The 25140-nt window shown below is 41.2% G+C and overlaps 1 protein-coding gene across 4 annotated transcripts in view; it reads right to left on the bottom strand.

The window, feature by feature from the left end:
• Window positions 1-25140, bottom strand: part of LOC148051545 (uncharacterized) — a 68412-nt gene that overhangs the window by 14731 nt on the left and 28541 nt on the right. For all 4 annotated transcript variants that reach the window (XR_015699692.1, XR_015699691.1, XM_087736625.1 and 1 more), the window contains exons 11-19: window positions 18974-19173; window positions 16958-17051; window positions 16733-16850; window positions 13303-13381; window positions 12640-13217; window positions 7073-8578; window positions 6715-6804; window positions 5866-6005; window positions 413-642 (exon numbers count right to left, since the gene is read on the bottom strand). Coding sequence is in view for 2 of the 4 variants with exons in the window: in XM_087736625.1 (XP_087592751.1) it covers window positions 413-642; window positions 5866-6005; window positions 6715-6804; window positions 7073-7121 (509 nt within the window). In the remaining 2 variants the exon portion in view is untranslated. The remainder of the gene's footprint in view (window positions 1-412; window positions 643-5865; window positions 6006-6714; window positions 6805-7072; window positions 8579-12639; window positions 13218-13302; window positions 13382-16732; window positions 16851-16957; window positions 17052-18973; window positions 19174-25140) is intronic.

Below are 25140 nucleotides of genomic sequence, written 5' to 3'. Positions count from 1 at the left end.
GGAACATATCAGATAGAAACAGCTCACCTGCTCTGCACAACACACTGATACCAGACCTGCTTCCACAGCCTGGTGCCACAGATGTCCCCAAGGGTCTATTGGGGCTGTGCTGGATGGACCAGAGACTCAGCTTGAAGCGCTTGGCTCCGCAGCCTTTGTACTCCCACCTGACAGGGAGGTGACCCTTCACTGGTGGGTGCGTTCTTATCAGGGATATTGGAAGTAGAGCCCAGACAGGACTCAGGCAGCTTTGTTTTGTGCACGCTGCCTCTGGGGTATGTGGTGAGGCAACCTGAGCTGAAGTCGGTAGCTCCGAGCAGGGTCTGCGTGGTACCCCGTGCTCCCCAGGAAAATGCCTATGGGCATCAGAAGGCAAAGCTGGCATGGAGAGGCAGGATTTTCAGGGACATACCTCCATCCGTTCTCCAGAGGGGAAAGGTGCCAGTATCTTTCTTTTACAAAGTGAGCAGCCTTTTTCAGCTGGGAGCGGAGAATCGCAAGCAGCACAGTGTTCTCATCAGTGCTGGGTGAGCTAACGCCCCCAGGATCGGGACGACCCTTGTTTAATCCTCCCTTCTCTGCTACAGAGGGACTTGAGCCCACATGTTCTCCTCTGTTATCCCTGGCAGGCAAGTTTCTCCACTGAAAAACAAGAAAAAGAAAATAGGGTCAGACTGAAAAATCAAGGAAGGGAAATTACTTTCTTGCCTAGGGTTTTTGATTTTTTTTTTTTTTTAAGATGTCAGATTTTTTTACTGGTAACTAAGGAAAAACTTATAATCGAAGCATTATTCCTCTTCATTTCGGTATGAATTAACTCCTGAGTCTCTGTGAAGCCTCTCAAGAGCTATCTTTACATGGTGGGTTACACCAGAAAGCTCTGATTTAGATTCTTACATGATTAAACACTACATTGTATAAAGAAAGCAACACAACTTCATTAAAAAGTTTCATTAATAATGAAATTCCAGTATCAAAATTAATTCACATAGGCAGAAAAATCAGATTTTATTGCCATCTAACAAGGATTTGCACAGGCAAAATCTTGTCTTCATTCAACAATATAAAAGATCACATTTTCTTTCTTGCAAACATACTTTTGAAAACAATGCTGTAGAAATCACTGCCTCATCCAGGATAAAGCAACACAACGCATCCAGGGGATGAAATACCGTCCATGTAGCAAAGAGAAGTGTGTTTAGTCAAAGGTCAAATCAAAAGGAACGGGGTGGAAAGATTTCCTGCTTGCTAGCAGGAAGTATGTTTAATTATTCCACGCCACTGCTCATCTCATCGGAGGTAATGAGCTCCATGACAATTCAGTGGCAGGCAAGTGGAGATTCTTTCTTCCAAACAGAAAATTCAGATAGGATAAAAAAGAAATGGCATGTTTAAAAAGAAAAAAAAAAAATCAATGCAAGGAAAAATTAACAGTCTAATATCTCCACATTTAACAACAAGATATTTACTATTTCCTTTGAGAAGTTACAAATGCAGATCAAGTTATTTCAGACTAAAAATATTAGCAAATTTATTCTCAAATCATAAACTTGCCAAAAATCCTGCATCAGAAACTAAACTGTAAATCTACATTCTCTAGGTTGATATAAGTTGGGATGTGACTGGATGTGTGCTTAAGTCTGTGAGCATGGGACCATGCCCAAGTTCTGCCATTCAGATACAGCCTAGTTCTGTAACAGTCTTCTGTGAATAACAACCACACAGAAGATGTGAAAAAGGTGGTTTCAGGTGAAGTGAGCTGTGAAGTGTGAAATAAGCTTTACAGAAAGCAATGTCTGCTTCAGGAGAGTTTATTTTCAGAATTAGTTTCAACATGCATAGGCTTACACACCTAAGTGTCTGTTTATACAGATGTTTATCCTGGTGTATTCCAATTTTGGAGACTTAATCGTGATGTTGAAATCAGGAGGCTGGGCTCTCAGTGGGGAGAAAAGGGCTCCTCTGAAAGGCAATTCAGAAGAGGAGTCTACCCTGGGTGGTTTCTATTCCTCTTTACAAAAGGCCCTCTCTCTGTTAATTAAGAGAGGGAGGTTTGCTCACAAAGGAGTGAAAATATCTTCTTACAAGCTCATTTACTGAATCTCAGTATTCATTATTGCCAAGTCACCATGCACCAATTACTGCCTAGCTCAATACCTCACAATTTTAAATATATATATATATATATACACACACTCTCTCTCTCTCTCTAATAGTCCTTGAAAAGAAGATATGCAGCAAGAGAATTTTGTATTGCAGATTGCAGCTGAAAACACAATCATCAAATGGCTTCTCTATTCTTCAGTTCTGCCATTCTTCTCAATAGGACTTCCTAAGTACTTGGGACTGTATTACCTTCTTGCCTTTATATTAAATAGTAACATGCCCAGATACCACTTAGCAGAGAATACCATTTCCATGATTCTGATTCCTGATAGGACCTACCTTTTTTGTGGAGATTTGCCTACATAATTTAGAGATATGACCTCCAAGAAATATTTAGAAGGGAACAAAAGAAACGATGCTTTCAAATGGAAGAGGTTCTTTTGAAATGGAAACCAATCTGGAACAGGTTACTTACTTAGAGAAAATACAGGCAGCGGTACAAAGCCCTACGCCCAGAAAATTGGAAGAATTCGTAGTGTAAGTACACATTTTAAGCCCTTTATAGCTCCTACAGAATTGCACTTCTTAAGCAAGATAAGAAATCCAGATGCTTTTTTTTGTGTGTGTGATGGGGGAAAAAAAAGGTAGGTACTGGGATGCAATACAAAAGCACTGGAAACAAATTTTAGGATCTTTAAAGGGTCAGTGTTCTTTTTTCCCCACCTTCTCAAAAGAGAATGCTGTAAAAGAACACACTCTAAATTTCCCTCTCCCAAATTAATTTCCATATGTCTGTGATATATGAGGTAAGTCAAGACAACATCATAATTGTGAGGCAAACAGACATTCTGTTTTCGTAATGGAAAATTCTGATAGCTTGAGACTTTTTAATTAGAGCATTGAACTCTGCTGCAGTACCAAGCTCCTTCTACCAGTGGACAGCTGATTTAGTGACTATCCAGGCCTCTCCTGCATTCTTTAAATCAAAGGTAAAGGAACCTTCAGGATTATTACTGAAATTTGATCTATTTAAGGAAAGCAACAGTGAATTCTTTCCCCCTCTTTTATAGAATAAGTTTTACAGGTAATTAAATTGAAGTATGATTTTGGACATACTTATGTTACAGTGCTGCTGGCTGCTGTTGTTGCATACACTGCCACTGCTGTAGAGGGACAAGAGATGCAGCCGCTCTGTCAACAGAAGCACTGCAGTAGTAATGACAAATGGGAAATCTCCTCTCACCCAGGGCACAGAACGTGAATATCAGTGGCCGCTGTGCGCTTAAGGAATGATTATGCTCGGACGTTTCCTATTTAATCCCTACCAAATCCAAATCTATCTAACAAGATAAAAAAAATACTATTATTATTTATTTACTTGATTGGTTATCCCATTGCCGGTTAACCAGCCAGAAACCACAAAACACTGGCTTGTCTCCCCAGCATTCTCTCCGTCAGCATTGCAGACTATGAGGCAGCATGACTTTTTTCTCCCATCTCTGCATGAGGAACCTGAAGCGCATTCTTATGAAGCAAAGCAAATCCTTCAACAACCTCTAAACCCAGGTTTTAAATTGCTGAAATTATTGTCTTCTAATAGAACTATTTCTGAGAGGCTGGGAAAAAAGCGGAGATAGTGAGATCTCATTTTCCTTCCTCTAGATTTTCGTTCCAAGAGAGCTCAGTATGAAGGCAGTGACTTGGTATGGACTGAAGCAGGTTTTCACAAGGACTGTGATTTGGGGTACCCTCATCACAGATTTGGCTATAGATACTTTAAGATTTTATATGAAGCACAAGAATTCCAGAAACATGCATCTGACTTAACATGAAGAAGCAAAGGAAAAATGGCCTGAGTTCACATTTACAGAAGAGTAGGCTTTGTATGTGCATGCTCGCTCTTCTGTATTGCCCTCTGTTAGCAGAAAGATGTATTACTGGCAATGCATTACACTGTGTAGGAAAGCTGAAGAGGTGCATACATCCTAGGACTGAAAAATTTCCAAACAGTCATGCTCACAGCACTCAAAAAAACCAACACAAAAACCCCAAAACAAAAAAAAAACCCAAAAACGCGAGTGCCACACCCCAGAACAGCATTAAAGCTACAGCCTGGTAAGGCAGCCTTACTTTTTCTCTGTGGCCTATTTTATGCTAGCTCTGCACGCTGCTTGCTATGGTATCATCCCAGTTTCATTTTTCCTTAATTGGAAATAAAGCAGCCCATTTTTAGCTTAGCAGATCTGAAGGTAAAACATGGGTCATTGGTCTGGTATTTCTCAGTTCCACCTTCATCATTCTGAACCTCTGGCCAGCTGCAATTCAACTTGACAGAGATGGAAAAGTCTCTTGTATGTTATCTTTTATCATGTTTCATGAAAGCAGGTAGTCAGGAAATTATATGCTAACTCCCCCTGGGGACAGTATTCCACAAAAAAATGTGCTCAAGGAACTCCACGTTATAATTGAGTTTGATAATAAGAGCTGGTCACAGATCAAAGCCGTACTCTGCTGGGTTTTGTACACAGATAATCTCTGCTTCACACCTTTCATAAAACACAAATCAACAGATGGTGAGAACAAGAGACAGCAGAGATCAGTAAGGTAGGCACTTCTGTGGTACGTGGCCTGCTATCAGTGCTTTTTCAGGCATCACCCCACAAGAAAATTTTAAAGGGGGACAAAAACGTTTTATTCTCCTTTGTAGGTGGAAAAAGCACAATCACTTTGCGTAGTGAAGTAGAGCTGAAGAGACAGAACATTGATGCATTCCCTTTTGTTTGAAACCTCACCGAGTCAGCCACCACAAACAGGGAACACCTAAGCGCCTACGGTTCTCCTGTCTACTGTATTTGCAAACTTCAAAGCCAGCGACCTAAACGCCTTTGTAGTGAGCCATTTAGCTTACATTTATGGTTTGTGCCTAATGATACTGTTCCACTATTTCAAGCTCTATCCCTCTCTCAGGAAGAGAGAAGCACTAGCAAGGTTTTGTGTTAGGATAGATATCACCCCGCGGAATTAAACACCCCTCCAGGCTCTCAGTCTTTCAGCCTTTTACTCAGAACTAGTCTTGTGCTTGTTTTAGTTCTGTTTTACCCATACTCCTTTCTCAAGTCCGCTTAGCGTACAGGCTCCCATCAATGTTAGTGCTGCATTCTGTCTACACGCACTTGTACAAGTGTGTTGGGCAGATAAGAAAGGAAAGTATCCAACGTGGATAAATACAGACATGTATAAAATGGAAGGGCAGGAGGAGGGGTAACAAAAAAAAAGCCCCAACCAATCACAGATTGTGTACGTTTTGGATAGTTAGCAACAGTGTGTAAACCTTCCTCTGTCCTTTACACTGTTTGAATGTTTTGTATGTTGAGAGGCTGTTACCAAAAGAGCACATCAGTTGGAGACATCACTTCAGGCATTTGCCTAAGAGGCTGTCAAGGGGATACCATCAAAGAGGACTGGACACTACCAAGAAAAAAGAAAGGGCCGGTGTGGGGTGTGTGGATGATTAACAGGGAAGAAGGAAACTGGTTGTAGTGGAGAAAGAGACTGCATTTCAAAAAAGAAAAGAAACTGTGCATGCAGGGCTTAGGAGAAAAGTATTTTCCTCAGTTTGATTTAAATTTACTGAATGCCATACAAGTGGATGAAAAACTCATGCAGGGGAATACATACAAGTAATCTGGAGTGTTTTGGGCTGATCTCTCTGGATTTGTACCTCTCCTCTGCTAATTATGGAATAATTCATTTCTGTACCTCTCCTGAAGTCTGTGCATCTGTTTGAGCTGGCGGCACCATGCCCATGAAGATGTGACCTTTCAAGTCAGCGCAGTGACAGGAGAGCATCTCGGGAACCAGCAGCAGCGAATGGAGCTGAGGTTGCGCATCCCTGCTTCCTGCAGACAGAGTGTCGGTACCAAGAAAGTGAGAAAGGCTGGAGCTCGCCACACAGCTGGATCCTACTGCCAGAGCACAGCAGGGATGGAGGCAGGCGGTGCCACCAGCACGTCCAGGCACCCGGCGTGCTCCAACACACCCTCTCAGGTGACAGACAAACTGCTCTCCTCGTGGGCACAGCGAGCATAATGCCTGTTAGCAAGAGGCTCCCATGGCTAATTGAACCTGCTGGTATAACTTTTTTCTCCCCCTTTTTTGCTGTTATGATGGTTGATGTTCACTATCAAATTTATGTAAAAACTGGGTGTAGCAGGTAAGATAAGATTGCCTCAAACACCTTAGTGCTTTTGAAAGAATTAAACCTAGAAGAGAAATCTTACCTATGTACTTAGGGAGTTATAAAACGTTATCTTTGTGGCTTTTGCTTCTTTTTACATGCAAACCAGAGTAACACCCTATTTTCTGTCAACAAGTAAGCCTGAGTTAACTGAGGGCATAACTCCCTGGTTACCCTGAGCAAATATAAGAGCAGACTGTTGCCAAAACATGTGGCTCTGCCTCTTTGGCAGCAGCCTGTGCTTGCGTCAGTACAGAGTGACTGCAAAATCACAGCCTCAGCTTTATTCATCTTCCCCAAACTTGCATTGTCTCACGAAGACAAAAGAGAAACTTTAGACCATGGCTTGAAGGCGTGCCCTTATATGTTACCTTCACTTCCACAGCCCCATGTGTCAGTCCTATTGAATATTTTTGTGAATAGTGTCATAACATCATAAACTGGATCCTCAGTCTCAGGCCCTGTAACAAGAAGAGGAGCAAGGCTGTCTTGTACTATCTTGTACCTTCCCCAGATTACTCTCTTTTCCCCTGTAGTCACTGGGTTTCCACATCTATGCTTTTCAACAACAAAAACATCAGCATGACCTGGAGAACTTCCTTTCTGTCTGAGAATGAAAAGCAATACAAAATATTCCCTTTTGTTCACTCCTGGCCCAAAGTTGACTTCTCTTCTCATCTTGTTAAGGCAACAAACCGCTAAACTAAACAAAAGCCAAAGGCATCATACCTTTCTTCCCTAGGCCAACTCGGGTGTTGACTCCTCTCAGCACTGACATCCTCCAGGAGAGACAACTGGCTCCAGGTGCTTACAGTTCCTCTGGCTGATCACCTCCCTCTGGCATGGTGCGTCCTATTACTTACCTCCCTTGTGCTTGCAAACCAGAGGGGTTATTTCTTTCACTGTAGGTTGCATATAATAAGGATGAATTGAACACAACTACAATTTATGCTAAATAGAGATTGTAAAAACTACATTTGGAAAACCCTCAGTAACGTCTGCTGTACTGGAAGAAAAGATCCCTTCTGTACAGTATGGTAAAGTAGGGATTCTATAGTTGAGAGTTTAAGCAATTTCTCATTATTCCAGAGAGAACTTTTTTCCCAGCAAACCTGGATATTAGCTGTAGGAACATAACAGATTCTGATTTTTATTTGATTTTTAAAAGAGTGTCTCTTACCAATATCATCATTACGGCTCATAACAAGCATTGGTCTTTGCTCATATTATGCCAATCTTTAGGATTCTTGCAGTAAGCTTGGTATTATCAAGGCTTTAACTTTACTCAGATCAGGCTCAGTGACATGGAAGGAAGTATTTCTACGAACATTAGTGGGAGCTAGATCAGGGTTAATTAAAAAAGCCCAACAGTTGTGTGAGCTTTTGCTTTTAGTAGTGAAATAAACAAGAGGATAAAAATTAAGGAACACAGTTTGGGTAGTCTTAAAGTTTTAGGTTCCTGAACAAAAAGCTTCTCACAGGATTTCAGCTTATATGGCCTAAGACAGAACTATAGAAAAATACTGTGCAAGCTGAGAGGACTTCTATGCTGACATAATGGTTACCTTGGGAATAATGAGTAAAACAAAAGTTGCAAAAGCTTGCAGATTCTAGCAGAGGAACTAATTTCAACAATAAGAGGAACCAAAACAGAGGGAACTGAAATAATTAGATTAGCTTAATTGTAACCATTTCTAAATAACGACAGGCATGGAAATGTTCAGTAATTTTCTACGAGGAGTAACCTGTGAATGGTAAAAAGCAGCATTCTCTTTAACGTGCACAGCTGGCAAGAGAAGAGGCAACCTGTTCGACACAAATCATGTTCATTCTTCCTGCATACTGCCTTAAAAATCCAGCCCCTTTTTCTTTGGTAAAGCTCTGGTTTAGGTTTTCATGGTCTCACATGTCCACAACTGAAGCTTCCTTTTCCTCATTTCAACAAATCTTTCTCTCCATGCAAAACCATTTAACACATTGCAGTAAAAATTATCTTGCTGACTTACCACCTCTATTGTATTTTCACACACTCTGCATCCCTCATCTATCTCTTTCTTCTCCTAAGGCATCAGACAGGCTCTGTACCTTGCTATTACCCACTTCTCTCAAAGCACGCGCCGGTCAGTACTTGCTTGCAGCTGACCAAGAAGATAAGAGATGGCTCTCCAGCTGCTGGTGCTCTCTAGTACTGCTCCTTCCTCTTTTATCACGTTCCTTTTGTAAATGAAAAGCTTCCTGTAAAGAAAATCTACAAAGTCACTTCAAATCTCTGCTTAAGACTTACTGATGCCTTCCCATGCACATAACACCCGACAGTGACTGATTACCTCGATGCTGTGGTTACTCCCTTTGTACTTATTCCAAACTCTCAAGCTGAGCTGGATGCTACCTTTGGTTTTGCATCTGCTCATTTTCTTACCACGCACTCAGGTTACAAGATTTACGAGGTGAGGGACGGGCTTTGTTTCCTACAGTATGTGGCTGCTTTAGAAACACTACCTTACAAGATGAGAGGTTAAGCCTTTCAGAGGTGTGTGCACAAGATCTCAGCTCGCGTAAAGCCTGGGACATACGTGGCTGAAAGCCATCTTCCTTATGTGGCCCAGAGAGTGCTGTATTTAGAGTATTTAGTTTTGAAAACATCCCTGGCTTTTCCCTTCAGCTGGGATAAAGCGGTATGCTCCCTGGCCAGCTGCCTCAGGGAGGTGGGAATGGATCACTGTGATACCCTCGGTTAGAAAGAGCTCTGTGAGCAGTCACCTGCTCATACCTTTCTGGATCATTCTATGAGAAAGAAATAAAGTCCCTAAAAGGATCAGGGACAAAAAGTGACAGTGCTGCATTACAATCCACTTTATTAGGCTGATATGCCTAAGGTTTGGTTCCCTCCGACTGCCTTCAGTCATCAGCTGTGGAAGCACTGCTGAAGTGCTGCAGGGTTCGTCACAGTGAGAATCTTCTCATTACACCTTTTTATTCATGAAGAATTGTCATGGGGCAACCACTTGAAAAATAAATAGCTGTGTCGCTGTACACAGAATAGAGTCTGTGCACCTGGTTTTCTTCCCAGAGCCAAACTGCAGTCACCGATCTTGTCACTGAGGAAGATGTCTGTGCTGTGGAGCGTGACAGCGGGAACAAAGAATGACTTTTGTGGGATATGGAGGACCAGACTTCTGGGTAGCCTCAGCTCCTCCCTTTGCAGTCTTTTCAACCTTTTGGGGCACATATTAAGGGCTGTCTGTAGATATATAGGCAAATTTGTCACCAGGTGAAAGTTCTCACATGATCAAGGCAAGTTTTCTAATAAAATTCAAGATTTTTAAATTAAGCATTCTCATCATTATTTGTGGAAGACTCAATGCACCTGCACAGCAAATCACTACTCATACATCATTCATTAACATCACTAATTTTCAAAGAAACAGTGCCTTGGAAGGTGCTCCATATCTCTTAGAAAGGAAATAACAAATACATGCAACTAAAGACAAAAATACTAGGAAGAGCGCGTGCATGCTGCTTTGGTGTCACGATCACTCTAATTAGTCAGGGACTGACAGCAGACCAGCAACAATATGAAATCATAGAGGAAAAATGGGGTAAATGGCAAGGTCTGTAGGTGTCTATTGGAAGCAGATTCTACAATTTACTTAAATTCTCTGTGTGTGTGTGTATGTGTGTGTGTGTGTGTGTGGTGTGCATGCACACACATGTAAAGCCATATCCTGTAAAGAAAGAAGGAGTTAAGCAGAGAAAAGAAAAAGGCAAAAAAAGGCAGGAGGAGGAGTGGAGCACAGCGTGGTTGCTGAAATGAAAAAGAGGTTCAGAAGTAAGAAAAGAAAGGCCAGCAAGAAAGGACTTGGCCATCAAGCAGCAAAGGCTGCTTCTCAACAAGAGGTGACAAATTACTTGATCTCCTTCCTTTCATACTGAAAGGAACCGATGGCAGGGGGCATTGGGGAGCAGGAGATACGCCCTGTACAGATTTGGCAGAGGCCACAAGATCTCTAGTCCACAGCACTTGCACATCCAGGTCACCGCACAGTGACACACCACTGACAGTCAACAAAAAGAAAACTGTTTACTTTAGAGATTAGCCCTGGAAAATGGGAATGACCATCCAGGACCCAACCGCCTACGACAAAAGCAACATCATTTCTCATTACTGGACTCTTTCGCAGAGTAATTAATCTTTTCAGAAAGCTTCTAGGCAGCAGACTCTTAGATTCATCTCCCCTTGTCCCTGCTGAACAGTCTTTCACTGGGCAAGCAGCCCGAGTCATCTGAAAGAGCACGGCCTCTCAGAAATCACGGGCTGCTCAGGGTGAGAGGAGGTGGCAGAAGCAAGCTCTTGCACTGCTGAATCCTGCCTGACCTCAGAGGAGCCGCTTCATTTATAATAACCTCCTCTTCATTTTCTGAGGCTTAAATTATCATAGTGCATTTGTTGCTTACGAACATTTTAACACTGACATTATATTGCAATGTTAAAATTGGAATGTCATTTCAGGAAAACCTATAGCCACCCATGAAAGAAAAATATAAACTACAAAAAATAAAGAAGTCAACATGAAAAACTTCTTGGAAATAATACAGAGGTATCTGTAAATAATACCAATACAGGTTTAATAGAAAATAGTCACACACAGAGATTGCTGAAAGTAACTATGAGAAAGCTGATAAGGGAAAATAATGTGAATCTATACATGTAAATACTGAGGAAGAAGAAGGACCTTATGTGACATGCTCAGAAAATATGGATTCTAAGCATACCTCTATAGTAGTGCATCTGGTAACATCTATATTAACCCATTATAAGGAGTTTCCCTCTTTCCAAAATATCTCCCTGATAGTTACCATTTCCCACAAATCTGTTGCTTTCAACGATCTAAATAATAATCAAAACACAGCACTATGGTGCTTTATAAAATTGGCCCAAATGCCACAAATATTCGGAAAAGGATTTTGTTATGAAAAGCTCCTTTCCCACATCCTCTTTTTTTCATTCAGTTTTACCTTTCATGTTTAGTTAGAACTTCTGAAGATCCCTCTTTCTCTCGTTGTCAAAATAAACAACAAAATATTGCATGTAAATTTTCCAAAGGCTTTATCAAAGGATATTTCAGGTAATTTTTTAGAGAAAATTGCAGTCGTCTTTTTATGCCCTTAAAAGCTGGGCGCCTGGCAAAGATACAGCTGAACACATGGGGCCCGGTCAGTGCAATCACTTACATTTTCAGAACAGGTTATGATTACGATGCTCTAAGGTTAGCAATCAGCACAGAAAGCATCCACGTGTGCTTTGTACTGCAGTCCAAGGGGCAACTAATGGCAGCCTGCCGGCTCACGCAGGGCTGGCTGAGGCACAGCCCGAGATGCACAGCCAGGGCAGGTCGGGGGGCAGCGCCTGGGTGCGCACCTCCGTTCCCAGCCAGGTTTTGTGCGTTGGGCTCTGCTTAGCAAGTAGATTTACACCTCTGTGTTCCACAGAGAGCGGAGTCTGTAGCTGCGCTGCTGAAGCGTTCCACATAAAATACGGCACCATACACGGAGCGAAATTCAGGAGTCACTGGGGTCAAGACCGCCTTTTGTCATCTTTTCAGTCAGCTAGAGAAGACCTCCAGAATTCCCTCTGCTGCATGACCCAGACTGAGGACTCCAGCATTAGTGACAGTTAATCCCACTTTTATCTGGTACCTTTAAAGGCTGCATCAACCCTGATATTTCTCGGCATTTCTTTCTCACAATTAGAGATTTTTTTTTTTTTTAAACCAACTGAACTGGAGAGAGGGCTCCATTTTAAAATGTGGCTACCATTAGGGCAGTGTTTCAGTGCAGGAAGATATAATATGCCTCTGCACTGTACCACTGTGTATTGTTTAATTCTCCAAATGGCCAAGAGGCAGACAGCAGTAAAAAAGATCAGCTGCACAAACCCAGTAGTGACACAAGTTGCTTAAGTGGAGCCCTTCTGACTGATATTTTTCTCATGCTTTCTGATTTTGCCTGTCACCCAGGACAGGCATCTTAACAGTACAGACACACTTTAATATGGTATAATCCATGTACTCCAAATTGTCCCCTGCAGTTATGCAGGAGGTTGCTAAGTGATATGCCCATTAAAAGAGGGTGACAGCCTCATACAAGACGGAGCATTGGGGAGCAACAAGTCCTCCCTGACCCAAAAAGCACAATAGCAGGTGAGTGGAGAAATGAAACTAGAGAGTATCCCAGATAAGCCCCTTCTTTATTTTGGTCTCTTTTGTTGAATCACTTCTACCCCATTTTTTACTCACCACCTTGACTGTAGGCCAGGCCTGATAAAAAAAACAGGTGACTCCTTTATACACACAAGTGGGAATTCAGTGGCTGAAGCAAAGCCCAGAAACATGCTCTGGCTTAGACGTTGCCAGAAGAAACCTGGGTGCTGCAGGCCTGCACTGCTCTCTGCAGCACTGAACGCAGGAAGGACGAAGCACCAGCAAACAGCTCAGGGAAGAATTAAACAGCCTCTTCACTTTGCTTGGCATATAGGTTTTACCTGTCTTACAGGGATTTAAGGCTTTACTGGCAGCCAAGGCACCTGTGTCCCAGCCAGATTCTCCGTAACGGTTCGTATTGGCAGATCCAACACAGAAAGTCACCATGCTTCACAGTGGACAGAGCCATTATGGATCCAAAGCAAAGGCAAAGAAAGAGCTGGGAAGAGCTTGAAACAGGTCCACCCTAAATAAAATGAGATGAATCATATCCACTGCTCATGCAATTGTTCTCTTACTGCAAGAGCAGCTTTCAAATTCAAAGGCCATCCTTTCTGAACCTCCAAGTCATGCATCCAGAGAGCCACTGTACAGACCTCTGTTCCTTGGAGTGCCTAGAGAAAGAGAAGGACATGCCTCTGTAAGACAGATCTCAGGTGGACATGCAGCTGGGATCTATGGCAGCTTTCCAGTACTGACCTTTGGTCACTCCCTTTCTCCTACAGTCAGTGGGACTCAGTCAGCAGAGTTGCTCTTACACTGCCACACTGCATCTGAACTGCATGAGAGAAACCGAAAATTATAAGCAGATGTGCAAAGAGATAATACTTAATAATGCATAGCCTAACCTATGGATTTTGTAAGATTAACAGAACAGGGTGGCTACATCCTGTGGATTCAAATATCTCTTCCCAGCACATCAGTGCCTGATAAACAGCGGAGCAGGCAGACAAGGGACAGTGCCTAAATCTTCATTCTGCAATGGCACTCAGATTACAACTCTTGTCACTAACATTTGATAATGACTGCTAGCCTGTGCAAACTGGAATTTTGAACACAGAATAGGTTGTAGGGTTTTGTTTTGTTCTGCTTTTCTTTTTTTTTTTTTTTAAACATTTCCTCAGAGTACTGAGCTACTCTGAGGGTTAGCCCTAGCCAAGCTGGCAATTTATCAGAGAATAAAAATTCCTTTTCCTCAAAGGACACAGTCAGGGGATATTTACCATGGGAAAACATAGTTCTTTTTTTTAGTAACAGATCCAGCAGCACACAGCGAGTCAAAAGGGAACTCTGTAGTGTGGGGATGAGAAATGGGGTTGCCAAAGCAATGTCACCTCCTCTACCTTGTCTTGAGATATTCTTCACCCTGTGCTGTGCCTATGGACAGTTTAAGAATCTCATCTTAACTTTGGTTGGCTCCTCACATGTTTGTAAGTAAGTGCTGCAGGGGAAAAGCTCAGCAACAGAGTGCATTCTCATGACTTGGGGTGGACTCCTGGTCTTCAAATGCTGGAAGCAGTTAAAACTACAGAAACAGTAAGGAACAAGTGGTGACCATTTCCCACAGAGGCCAGAGCCAAAACAATCTGCTGGCTAAGGCTGAAGAAGAAAGCTACTGATTTTGTGGCCTCAAAAGTTTTTGTGGTTCTCCAGCTTTAGAAGTTCTAAAGTTGGATTTACTATATAATCAATAGATGGCCTCAGCTGAACTCTTTAAAATTAATCTGCTCAATGTACTGCACACCACCTGGTACACTGCTACTAACTACATGAGTAGAGAAGTGTGTTTTGATGACAGCTGGAATTTCCCTAGCCCCTCTCCCTCTTGCTTCAGCAATAGACAGAATCCCAGTAGGGTGAAAAAGGATGAGCATATGGCTAAACCCATTACTGACATTCTTATAGCGTTTAACTTCTGTCCCTGGGCTTGTTTAAATGCAATTTGTGGTGCACCTTCTCTTTTTCCCAGCAAGGACCACTGAGACAGAACATGTACACAGGCTAAAGCTAAAAGAGATCCAGTGGAAAAGAGGAACACAAACTGAGGACGCATGTGTTGAGGGCCAGGAAATATTCTATGGAAATATCATGCCTCATAGGAAGATAAATAGGCAGCTGAGAGGCAATGATGTAAGAGTTATAGGAAACAGCAGTTCAGGGACCCGTTACCACAGCTACCTCAAGAAAAGAAAACAGTTATTCATGCTATGAAGCAATGGTAATGAAGGAGAGGTTGTTCACGGAGTGACTAATGCTTGCAGAGATACTCAGTTCACATGCGCACAGGCTACAGAAGCTGGCTGCCATTCTTGCAGCCAGGGTGTACAAACAATGGGCAGTTGATTGCAGCTGACATGTACTCTCAGGAGCACTGATAAAGCAGTAGTATCAGGCTCGATAATTAGATGGAAGAATTAGCCTCATTTTGAGGCTAAACAGCAAATGCAGTTGCCAATAAGAAAACTCAGAAAAGCAAGTCATGCCATCATTTAAAACATATTACGGTTGATGTACACAATACCAATCGTACCTGGCCAGCAGGGCAGGGCAAACCACAGGTCTGGATATTGAATTAAGTACCAGATTTCATTTGAAATACACAGTGGAAGAGAACAGTAATCAGGAAGTCTCTATTCTCTCCCAAAGAAGATCTCTTTAAAAAACATCTATAATTTTAAGGAGAGAGTCTGCAGGACAGCCGATTGAGTTTAGAGCAGACCCCTCTGTGTCTATCAGTCAGTCCATCCCGGCCTGCCCAAGCACAGGATTCATAATATGTAAGTTGGTCGAGCCCAGGCAGAACTGCAAAGAAGAGCCATTGAAACTAGCAGCAAATGCATCACCACCTCTTCTCTAAAGCTGGTGTCAACCCAAAGCCACTGAGCAGCGTACTGTAAATAACTGAGGTCACTCGACCTGACCAAATAAGCCTTCCTACTTTATATACCTGCGGCATCTGCAATGTCAGGCAGAGTTTCTACTGTGACGGAAGATACAAATCAGATGTTCAAACCTTTGCCACAGCACCAGGTACAACTATTAATGGAAGACAGGACCTCAGCTGCCTGCCAAGGGATCCCATGTCAACTGAACCAGATCCAGAGAGACTTATTGTCTTAAACATCACAACATTCCCACCTGAAAAGAGGAGAGGTCAAAAAAGAAGGTGCCAAAGCGTGAAAACTATTAAATGTGCTGGGAATGGAATATTAGACTGAATATTCACAGGCTGCAGCTGAGTCAAATTGAAATCCCCTAAACATTAGATATCCTTTGAGGAACGAAGAGCCATTAAGTGTACACTCACAAGACTTCCACTAGTGCATAAGTCTCTCACAACTTGTGAAGCTTTTAAAACAATTGGTTTACAATGAGTGCTGTAAGGTAAGAATAGACTCGAGAACTGGAATTTGTTAAACAAAGTAAAAAAACATGCTATGAGCCGGACACCAGTTTTGAAGTATTACATCCTTTACAACAACTACAGCAACAGTCCTGTGCCCCAATAGGAGTCCGAGGAACAGCAGCACTGATGTAAAACTAATGGTCTATAGCATACATGAGTAGACAGACACACAAACATACGTGGGTGGAAAAGCAGGTATAATCTATGCTCTTGGGCACGGAGCAGTTCTTTTGCAACATAAAGCTGATACATCGCCTGCTCACAACAAAACATCACAAGTGCACGGAGCAGAGAGAGTGCATGTTGTAGCACTGGATATAGCACAACAACAACTGGGCAGTTCACTAACTGTGGCAGACATGCATAGCAAGCACTGTTTCCAGGGACGAGCACTACACCCAGATGCACTGCTAAAGGCTCTGTAGAACTGTAAGCACTCTCTCAACATATAACAATATCTCTCCGTTGGGCTTTCACTGAGTCAAAACACTCACGCTCCAGGGCTGGCCATGCTGTCAGGAGTAAGTGCCACAGAGACTGCTCTCTAAGGAGTAAGTAGCTGTCTAAGCAAGGTAAGATTTACTTAAAAGGGATAAAGTATAATCCAGAAAATTATGCGTTGGTTAGTTCCCACTTGGGACATCAGCCACTTTTAGGCACGTCTCCAACAATACTGGACTCAAGATGAACTAATAATTCTTCTCAAAGGAGCAAGGTATTTACATAGTACTGCCCTATTGCTGCTCTTGAACGTTGTTGTTTTGAAGTTCACATTGTTATCCCAAATATAGTTTATTAGAAGAGGCACTCCCATTTCCCTCCGGTATTTATCATGAACAATCTGCAAAAGAGTAATACGGAGAATCTCAATGTTAGCAGGGCACATGTCTCATCTGAAAGAGGACTAAACCCAAGACAAACTTTCCACTGTTCTTTCAGGTCACTTACATGATTTTTGAAGTACATTTTTTCCCAGTTGATCCCGACAAGGTATGACACTAAGGTTTTTAAAAAGCTTTCCCAATAGCATTTTATAGCAGAGCTGTCTAAGACAAGAAATAGCACATTAGTGATGCAAAAAGCTTCTGACTCAGTAAAATGCTGTTCTACAAAATGTTCCTTCTTTTTTTTTCTTTTTTTTTCCTCCAGATTATAGCCTCTGCATCCTTTCTGATGCTTCATCGGTCTTTTCTGTTTCAAAGTCCATTTATGCAACGTATTTGTCAAAGCTTGTTTACTTGCTTGTAATCCATGCAAATATTATGTGCTATTAAATTCAGGTCAACACTGATTTAATAGTCTCTCTGGGAACTCTTATGTTTGGTATCAATCTCTGCCACTGTTTTGCAATAGTAGCCTTGTTTAAGACCAGTGCCTCAGGCCAAAAAGGAACCGAAAGCTCTTTACCCCTGAGATAACTGGAGTGGAGCCTCCCCCACCCTATCCGGAGTGCTTTGCAGTGATGGTGAGGAGAGATGAATGAAAGGGACTAAAGAAATGTTAAGGAGAGACACTTTTTTTTTGCTTATATAGTTTGAGCAGTCCTGCAATTTAAACCAGAGTAAACCGTCTATGCCCAAACTGGGCATAGAAGTGAGAGCATTTACTTTTGTACCAGCAATTTCCAGGCTTGGGGTGCAAAGGAAAAAGGAACGAGAAAATAAGAGATTCTGTTAAAATGTCTCTTGTAACTGTCCAGTGTGAAAAGCGTTTGATGCCTCCTGAGAGCCAAGAGACAAGAATCCATTTAGGAGTCTCCAAATGTGCAAGACCAGTCTTTCTCACTAGAACCTGAAAAAAGAGCCACTTCAGCAATGCTGCAAAGCAGAAGAAAGAAGGAGATGAGGTACAGAACAAAAAACACTGATGGAAGTGCCTAGAAACTGGGGACCAGCTACCGACGCTAATGCCAGTCACTGTCAGGCGCTGGTGAACCTGGCTGCCCAGCTCAGCCTGGCAATGCCAAACTCGGCAGGTGTTTTGCACAGGGGAGGTGCCAGCTCTTTCCACATCCCAGTAAGAAAGGCAAGGTCCAGAAACGTTGCTAGCACATTATTAAATCTTATGTCCCTCCTGATGCTGGGAACCCTGATACGATGCAGGGTATCAAGCAGACCTCCGCTAAGGGCATGCCGATCCCACCTGTGGTGATGTTCTCCCCTCTAGGTTCAGCAGTATTCTGATAGGGTCTTGCTCACAAAACAGATTCATCTGTCACTGACAGGAATGAAGCCTGGGATGGAGACTTAGCTTTAAAAAGTCCCTTGCACAATGTATTCTAATATTATTCTCTCTTTAATAAAGCTAAAGTTTCTGAACAGGTGCATATAATATTTCAAGTGGGCAAGACAATACACTGTGCATACTCTTATGATTAAATACACACCGACTACATGTACATTGACTAATTATGCATCGACTATACACACACTGATCAATTATATACAAAGGCATATGCCTGGATCAGCCATTATGTGGATCAGTAACTACGTGTACAATAGGCTTCAAGAGAGGCGTGTGGATATTGTAGTTGCCTTCATGGGTTTCCTCAAAAGGGAAAAGACTTATGAACATTTCATGAATTAAGTATTATGTGTTATCCTGGTTGCCTACTTTGTTGGTGTTTTTCTTTTTTCCTGATGTTATTGAAGCCAACTGACTCATGTTTGCATGTTGGAAACATTAACTCTTTGCACACTAGGAAACTGGGTTTAATATTACAAAGCTTATGGGTGGAGAGATTTCAGCGCATTTTTCTCTTTTCTTCCTTTAACATGGTATCATCTGCTATTAGCAACTGATTTGTTGTTTACAAAAGAAGAAAATCAGCTCATTATGACCGGAAAGCTCAGATTAATTTTCTGCATTTCTCAAGCTGTGTTTCAGTAACAATCCATTTAAATTTGCCGCTGGTCCCTGTTACTGCCTGTCTAGTCCTGGAAGAACAGTTTTTCTTACTCATACCATTGGAAGCAAGAATAGAAGCATGTTTCCCAGTGTAACAAAAATGCTAGGTAGGCTTCAACGGTCTGGCGACAGAAGTCAGGATCCTGTAGAGAACTGTCCATAAAGTGTCCATCCCAGCAAAGACAGGCATAAATGGTTCAAGCAAAAATCCAGGCAAACTTCTCAACAAAGAGGCTACAAAGACAGGAGCAATAGAACTTGAAGAAAGAAAAGGGAAGGGTTCAGAAGAAACATCAAGAAATTATACACTACTTACTCATGCCTAAAAATTATATCTGAAGCACTTTTGTAAACAGGCGTGTAGTACACCATGAACTCATACCTTCAGTCAGCTCATTTGTGTAAATGATTGAGACCCTCAGATGGAAAGCTTGGCATACGTACAACACGTAAACGGGCTTCAATTTGGTTTAAGTATATACAATTTTAACTCTCATCATACCTGTTCTTGGCTATCGCTTTTAGTCTTACAGGACCATTGACTTCTCCCTCCCTTCTGTTTTCCCTATTTTCTTTTTAGCTTTAGTTGAGTGCATAGGATAATAAAACGGATACTGAAATAAGTGAAATATGGATACCCAAAGCAGTCCAAGCTGGCTATTCTTCAGCAGCTGAATTGTAATTTGTTGAACTCCTGCTGAATTTTGTGCAAGGCTATGCAGAAAGTGTGTTTCCTTGCCAATTAAGGAATGTTTCACATGAACCAGATTAACCGTTTATAACACAAAGCCACCAGCATCAGTAACACGTGGGAACATTTTGTTTCTAATGCACCTTGAAGGAAAATTGGTTGAGCTTCAGCTGTGGGGAAGTCTACAAGCAAAGCTTTTACACATGCTTTATCTCAGTTACAGCTTCAGGAATGCAGCTATATATTTTGGAAATGAATGAAAAAAAAATATCTGTGCATGTGTAATAGGATTCTTAGGTGGCTTTGACCATTTGGCTCTGATGAAGCAACATTTGGAAAACATTAGGGAAATGCTTCAGGGAAAAAGCTCCCTCTCTGGTAGTCTTAATTTTCAAAGGGCACAAAAGAGACTCAGAGACTGCCAGAATCTATTATCTTCAGTATCTGTGTTTCTCTTCTACACCGTAGACTGCTGTTGGTTTTTGAAGGTTATCTTAAAACAAAGACTCCTTTTGGGGAAAAACATTCAAATACTTCAGAGCTTTAAGCAAACACATTGCAGAGCCTCCTTTGGAATACACACTGCTAACGGAAAGCAGATATGCAATTAGAAAGGGGTTTATTAAAATACTGAATATACAACGCAGTAGACTCTAGAATGACCCAGTTCAGGAAAATGATACAGCGTATACTTCATTAGCCTTTTTTCCACTGAACAGCAAGATAAATGCTGTCCTAATGTAGAATATTTTTAACACCCCAGTTTTGAAAGCCAGGTCCCATGCCAATTTTTACCTGGAATGAGATTAAGGAGAATAAGATTTATAGGGCTCAAAAGCTAGGACTTCTGTTGTTATGAGTCAATGAATGTTATCATTGTTTTTTTGTCTATTGTTTTTCATTTGATGGTTTTCCCTTTTAGGGATGACTTCTCACTGAGACATTGAACCAGTTTTGACACCTGTATTACTGCCAAATCATAAAGATGGTTAAGGACATGGTACACTGACCATGAAAGAGCTATTTTGCTAAGCCGGAAAAAATTGCAAGAAAATCTTCTTAGACTGTTTCCACTCTCTTAGAGATTGCATTAGTGGTCACCCTATTAGTCTTTGAAAAACATTAAAATATTGGTACTAATCTAAGATCTTTAGAATACAGTAATTTCCTGTAGAAATGAAAATTTTCTCCCATATCAGAATTTTTCTTCTCTAGCTTTTTCTTCAGAAAGCAAGCAAACAAGCCACATTGCACTACTTGGAAAAGAAGAAATCCAAATATTCCATTTCTGCACCCTAAAAAAATGTAAGTCTAAAAACCATGTTGTAACTTAATAACTCCTCAAACTTCATACTGTGACAGAGGTTATCAACAAAATGCAATACAACAGTAACAGTTGCAAGATAGCAACTCATAGTTCAGGAAAAATCAGGAAGATAAGTCCATTTGCTTCAGACTACCAGAAAGTCTTTGGGTTTTTTGTTTTGTTTTGTTTTGTTTTAAGAGCCTGGTGGCAGTAGACCACCTGATATATTTGATTTGTAAGAGACAAAGCTCTCATACTGTGATAATAAGTTCTTCATTACTAAAATGAATTTGCCCCAAACCCATTAAAATCAATGGAAAGGAAAAAAGAAAGGGGGGGAGGGAGGATATGGGACCAAAAAGGCAGGCATTTGATCAACTGGGAGGAGTGACATGCATCTAACTATTAACCAGTTGTCAAGCAATTTTACTACTTTCACTGATTTCAGAGGCATATTATCATGACTAGTCTTGGCCTCATACCATCTGCAAGGCAACCCGGACACTTAGCTTCCATTCTGGCCTGTACAGCATAAAACAACAGATTACACATTAAATTGTGTAATTATGTGCCAAGACCATTGTGCAAACCTATTGTAATATTGGTTTCTTGGAGGACATTACAGAATGTGTTTGATCCTGCAGATGCATTGAAATCAGCTGGGCTGATAACACCAGCCAAGGATCTGGTTGTATGTATGAAGAATACATCTGACTTTGACTTCAGCAAAGGCAGATCTCCCCTTGGTCACTCTCACAAGGACTAAAGTTTGTATTATAGTTCTAATAATAGAAGTAAAATAGAAAATATCACTAGTACTCTTGATAATAACAGTTCTGTTCACATACTGGGTCAAGTTAATTTCTGAAATAATTCTAGCTGAAGCTGTTCAGACTACAACAGGCATTAATTTAATCCATTAGATTTGTCCATCACCTGCTATCTTGGGACATCCTTATATTCTGACTGACCAGCATGAGATGTAACACACACTGTTAGGGAAATAGCTGCTAATAACAGTGACTTCACTGAAGTGAAAACACATGCTAACTGAATTCCAGTGTACGGAGGAAAACATGCTGGCAACTGCAGCAAATAAAACAACACAGTAACTCTGCGATTGTCATACTGCAATGGCTGTGACAACACAGAGCCTAAGGAACAACTGGAAATCCAAAGGAAAATTAAAGATACTGCCCCTGAAGAGGAAATCTACAGAACAATCCACCTAGCTCCATAACACCATTTTACATCAAAAGCACACAAAAGTATCTGGCAAGTACCACCGGGTACCTCATGTCACCATTTTTCTCATAGGCATTGAGAAACACACTCCTAAAGCTCACCTCATCCGTCTAAAGAGAGCTCAAGGAGAACTCTGCTCTGAAGGACGGATGAGCCTTTGAACAAGTCATTTGTGTACTACAGAGAAACCTACCATGAGGCAAAAGGATAAACGGGCACTAAATATGCATCTCTGATTGTCATATTCTACCCTACACTGAAACGTTAATAATTCTTAAAGAACTACAATCTATGCTAGAAAAACAACATACTGTGAAAGAACTTTGCCCATAAACCTCTCTCCTAGCCTTTAAACAAAGCTCAGAAATTTAGCTGACCTGATCACCAGCAGCAACTGGCCTAAAGGAAATTTGCTGCTGGTGATCAGGTCAGCCAAGTTTCTGAACTTTATTTATAAACTTCCTTCAGGTCATTTGCTGCTGAAGCTTCCAACCTATTGATCCCGTTTTTGTAACTCTGTCAAGCTTCATAGAGGTAGCTACAGACTACTGGGTTGTTCTCACAAATGCTACCAAAACAGGAGCAGCACTTGCTAGTACTGACTGTCAGAAAGAGTAGAAACAGAGAGCTCTGGAGTCAGGGCACGACAGTGGAAAAGCAAAAAGAACAAAGCATTCTTATTATCTGCTTTGAGAATTTGTAAAATTCAGAGCAGCTGGAAATGTAATATCTGCTCTCAGAACATCTTTGGTACCTGAAAATGAGGCTTTTTCCATTAAAAAAAAAAAAAAAAAATCCAACATATTATATTTCAGCCCTGTTTTGAAAGCACAGGCATTTAATCTCTGTTGATTTACTCTGCTAACCCTTTCCTTGTGGGCATTTGCTCAGCACTTGCACTTGGGTACAAAAGTGCTTATTATATTCTAACACTTACATTTCTAGTACTTGTGTTAAAGTGGGTTTTTTTTTTTCAAATGTAGCAGTATGTCTTGTGCTTTTAATCGGAGGCATTTGCATGGCATGACCCACTTAAGATCTGCAGTTAATACTGTCAAGTATTTTATTTTTTCAATTCTGCAGGGTAAACAGTTACAGAATGGCAAGGCCACCTATACCACAATACACTTGCCAAGGATACTTCAGAATCACTCTCTCTCAAGACACTTACGCTGGGCTGAAGAAAGCAATAATAAACATGCAGCATGAAACTGCTCAACATCGGCTGAAAAACAGTTAGGTAAACATTTCCACCTGTACTCTCCCTGACACTTGGATTATTGCTAAAGCTTGAATTCTGAGACTCAGACTTAGTGATCAGTGGTGCTATACAGGCTGTACCAGCTCAGCATTTCTAACACATATCTTCTCAAATCTTGCCAAGGGAATGCCATCTAAGGCTAAATACCTCTTAGATATCTTTAAGATATGTATGAACAGTAAAACAGTGAAAGAGTGAAATAACTTCCAAAAAGGTTTCCAGTTCATTTGTCGAGACTGGCTGGAAATAGCCAGAACCTTATCATGTCCTGTTAGTCATTCCAAAGCCTATTCCCAGAAACATTGTCACTTGATTGCAAGACACTGTTCAACTTTGTCAGGGCTTGGCCAACTTAATGCAATCATTAAAATCCATCAGCAGGACACAAGTAAATGCAGTACAAGTACTCTAATGTATCATCACAGAGCTGCCATGCCACACACTGCTGTGCTTTCTTACTGCCAGGATCTTTGGTGACACAGTCTTCCTGAAAAGCTGCTTCTGGCCAGCACAGGATTTCTAGAAACATGTTCAATGCAAGAAATAACAAAGATGAGACAACGGATGGCCGCCTGGTGCACAAAGGAAACCTGATGGTAAGAGCAGTGCTTTGATGCTATTTCTAGTTCAGTAATTCCTCTGTTCCAGTGCTGGCTCTCATTGTTTCTGAGAAAGTAATGGAAGTGCTTTAGGATCAAGACCCTACTCAAGAAAGGTGGCAACAGTAGAGTTGTTTCAGCCAAGCTGGCCTAAAACTATGTTGCTTTTCTCCTTTTTATTATCCCACTGTTCTCTGCAAGTGCAAAGTATGCTTTTCTCAGAAATGGCTTCCTCTGGCAACCCAGGACAGCTGTTCAACGCAGGACAGTTGCTCCTAATCTCTGCTAGATTGCAGCTTGCTGCCTCTGCTTCAGAAGAGAGTGCCTGGAAGCTTGCCCCATCCTTTTGGCTGTACTAGCTGATCTAAGAGGAGATACTGCTTCTCCATGCAAACCTTGCCTCTTTTATTCTGTGGTAAGTTTCAGAGAGGGAAAAAGCTAAGACAAGGCATATTCTACAGTATCCTCAGCAAGTTATTACAGATCGACTGTTTAACATTATTGATTTATATGTGCAAACTTAAATAGAGACTTTTTAAATAATTATTTTGGTATCAGTTATGCAATAAAAACAAAGACTACTATTAGTCAGTTAAGCAAGCAAGTGCATTAGGTAGTTTCTAATTACAGTCTACTTAAACAGACTGTGATGACAAAACCAGAGGGGCAAATAGTTTTGATCTAATCAAAGTAAATAAAAAAACCCTTTCTAAACACCAGGAAAGTGGTATTGAAGCCTGGACAAATATGTTAATAATAGATCACCTTTAAAACTGATTGACTAACATCTATGTTCTTGTAGCAATTTCAGCAAGTATTTCCAAGAGTAGTGAAATTGTTAAATATATTTTTACTTCACATGCATAGCTTTTTTTTTTCTTCTTTTTTTAAAATGAAAATACAGGAGAAAAGTTTTCAGATGATTAACCATTTCCTATGAAACAGCACAGATTACAAAAAGTCTTCCAGATTTTAGAGAAGAGCTAAGTGGGTCAGTATTCATACTTTTCTGAAAAAATGACTTTCTGAAAAACTTGTAGAACAATTACTCTATATAAAGGGACAGCATAAGGCAGGCTGGAATTGCATAGGAATCATGAAAGAGAAAAGTATGGATTGTCA

This window comes from Nipponia nippon, unplaced genomic scaffold, assembly GCF_047370975.1.
Source record: "Nipponia nippon isolate SJK-2023a ecotype South Korea unplaced genomic scaffold, ASM4737097v1 scaffold_6, whole genome shotgun sequence".
In the NCBI taxonomy this organism is placed as follows: Eukaryota; Metazoa; Chordata; class Aves; order Pelecaniformes; family Threskiornithidae; genus Nipponia; species Nipponia nippon.
The sequence above is the reverse complement of the archived record's forward strand: the minus strand, read 5'-3'. Positions and strand labels throughout refer to the sequence as shown.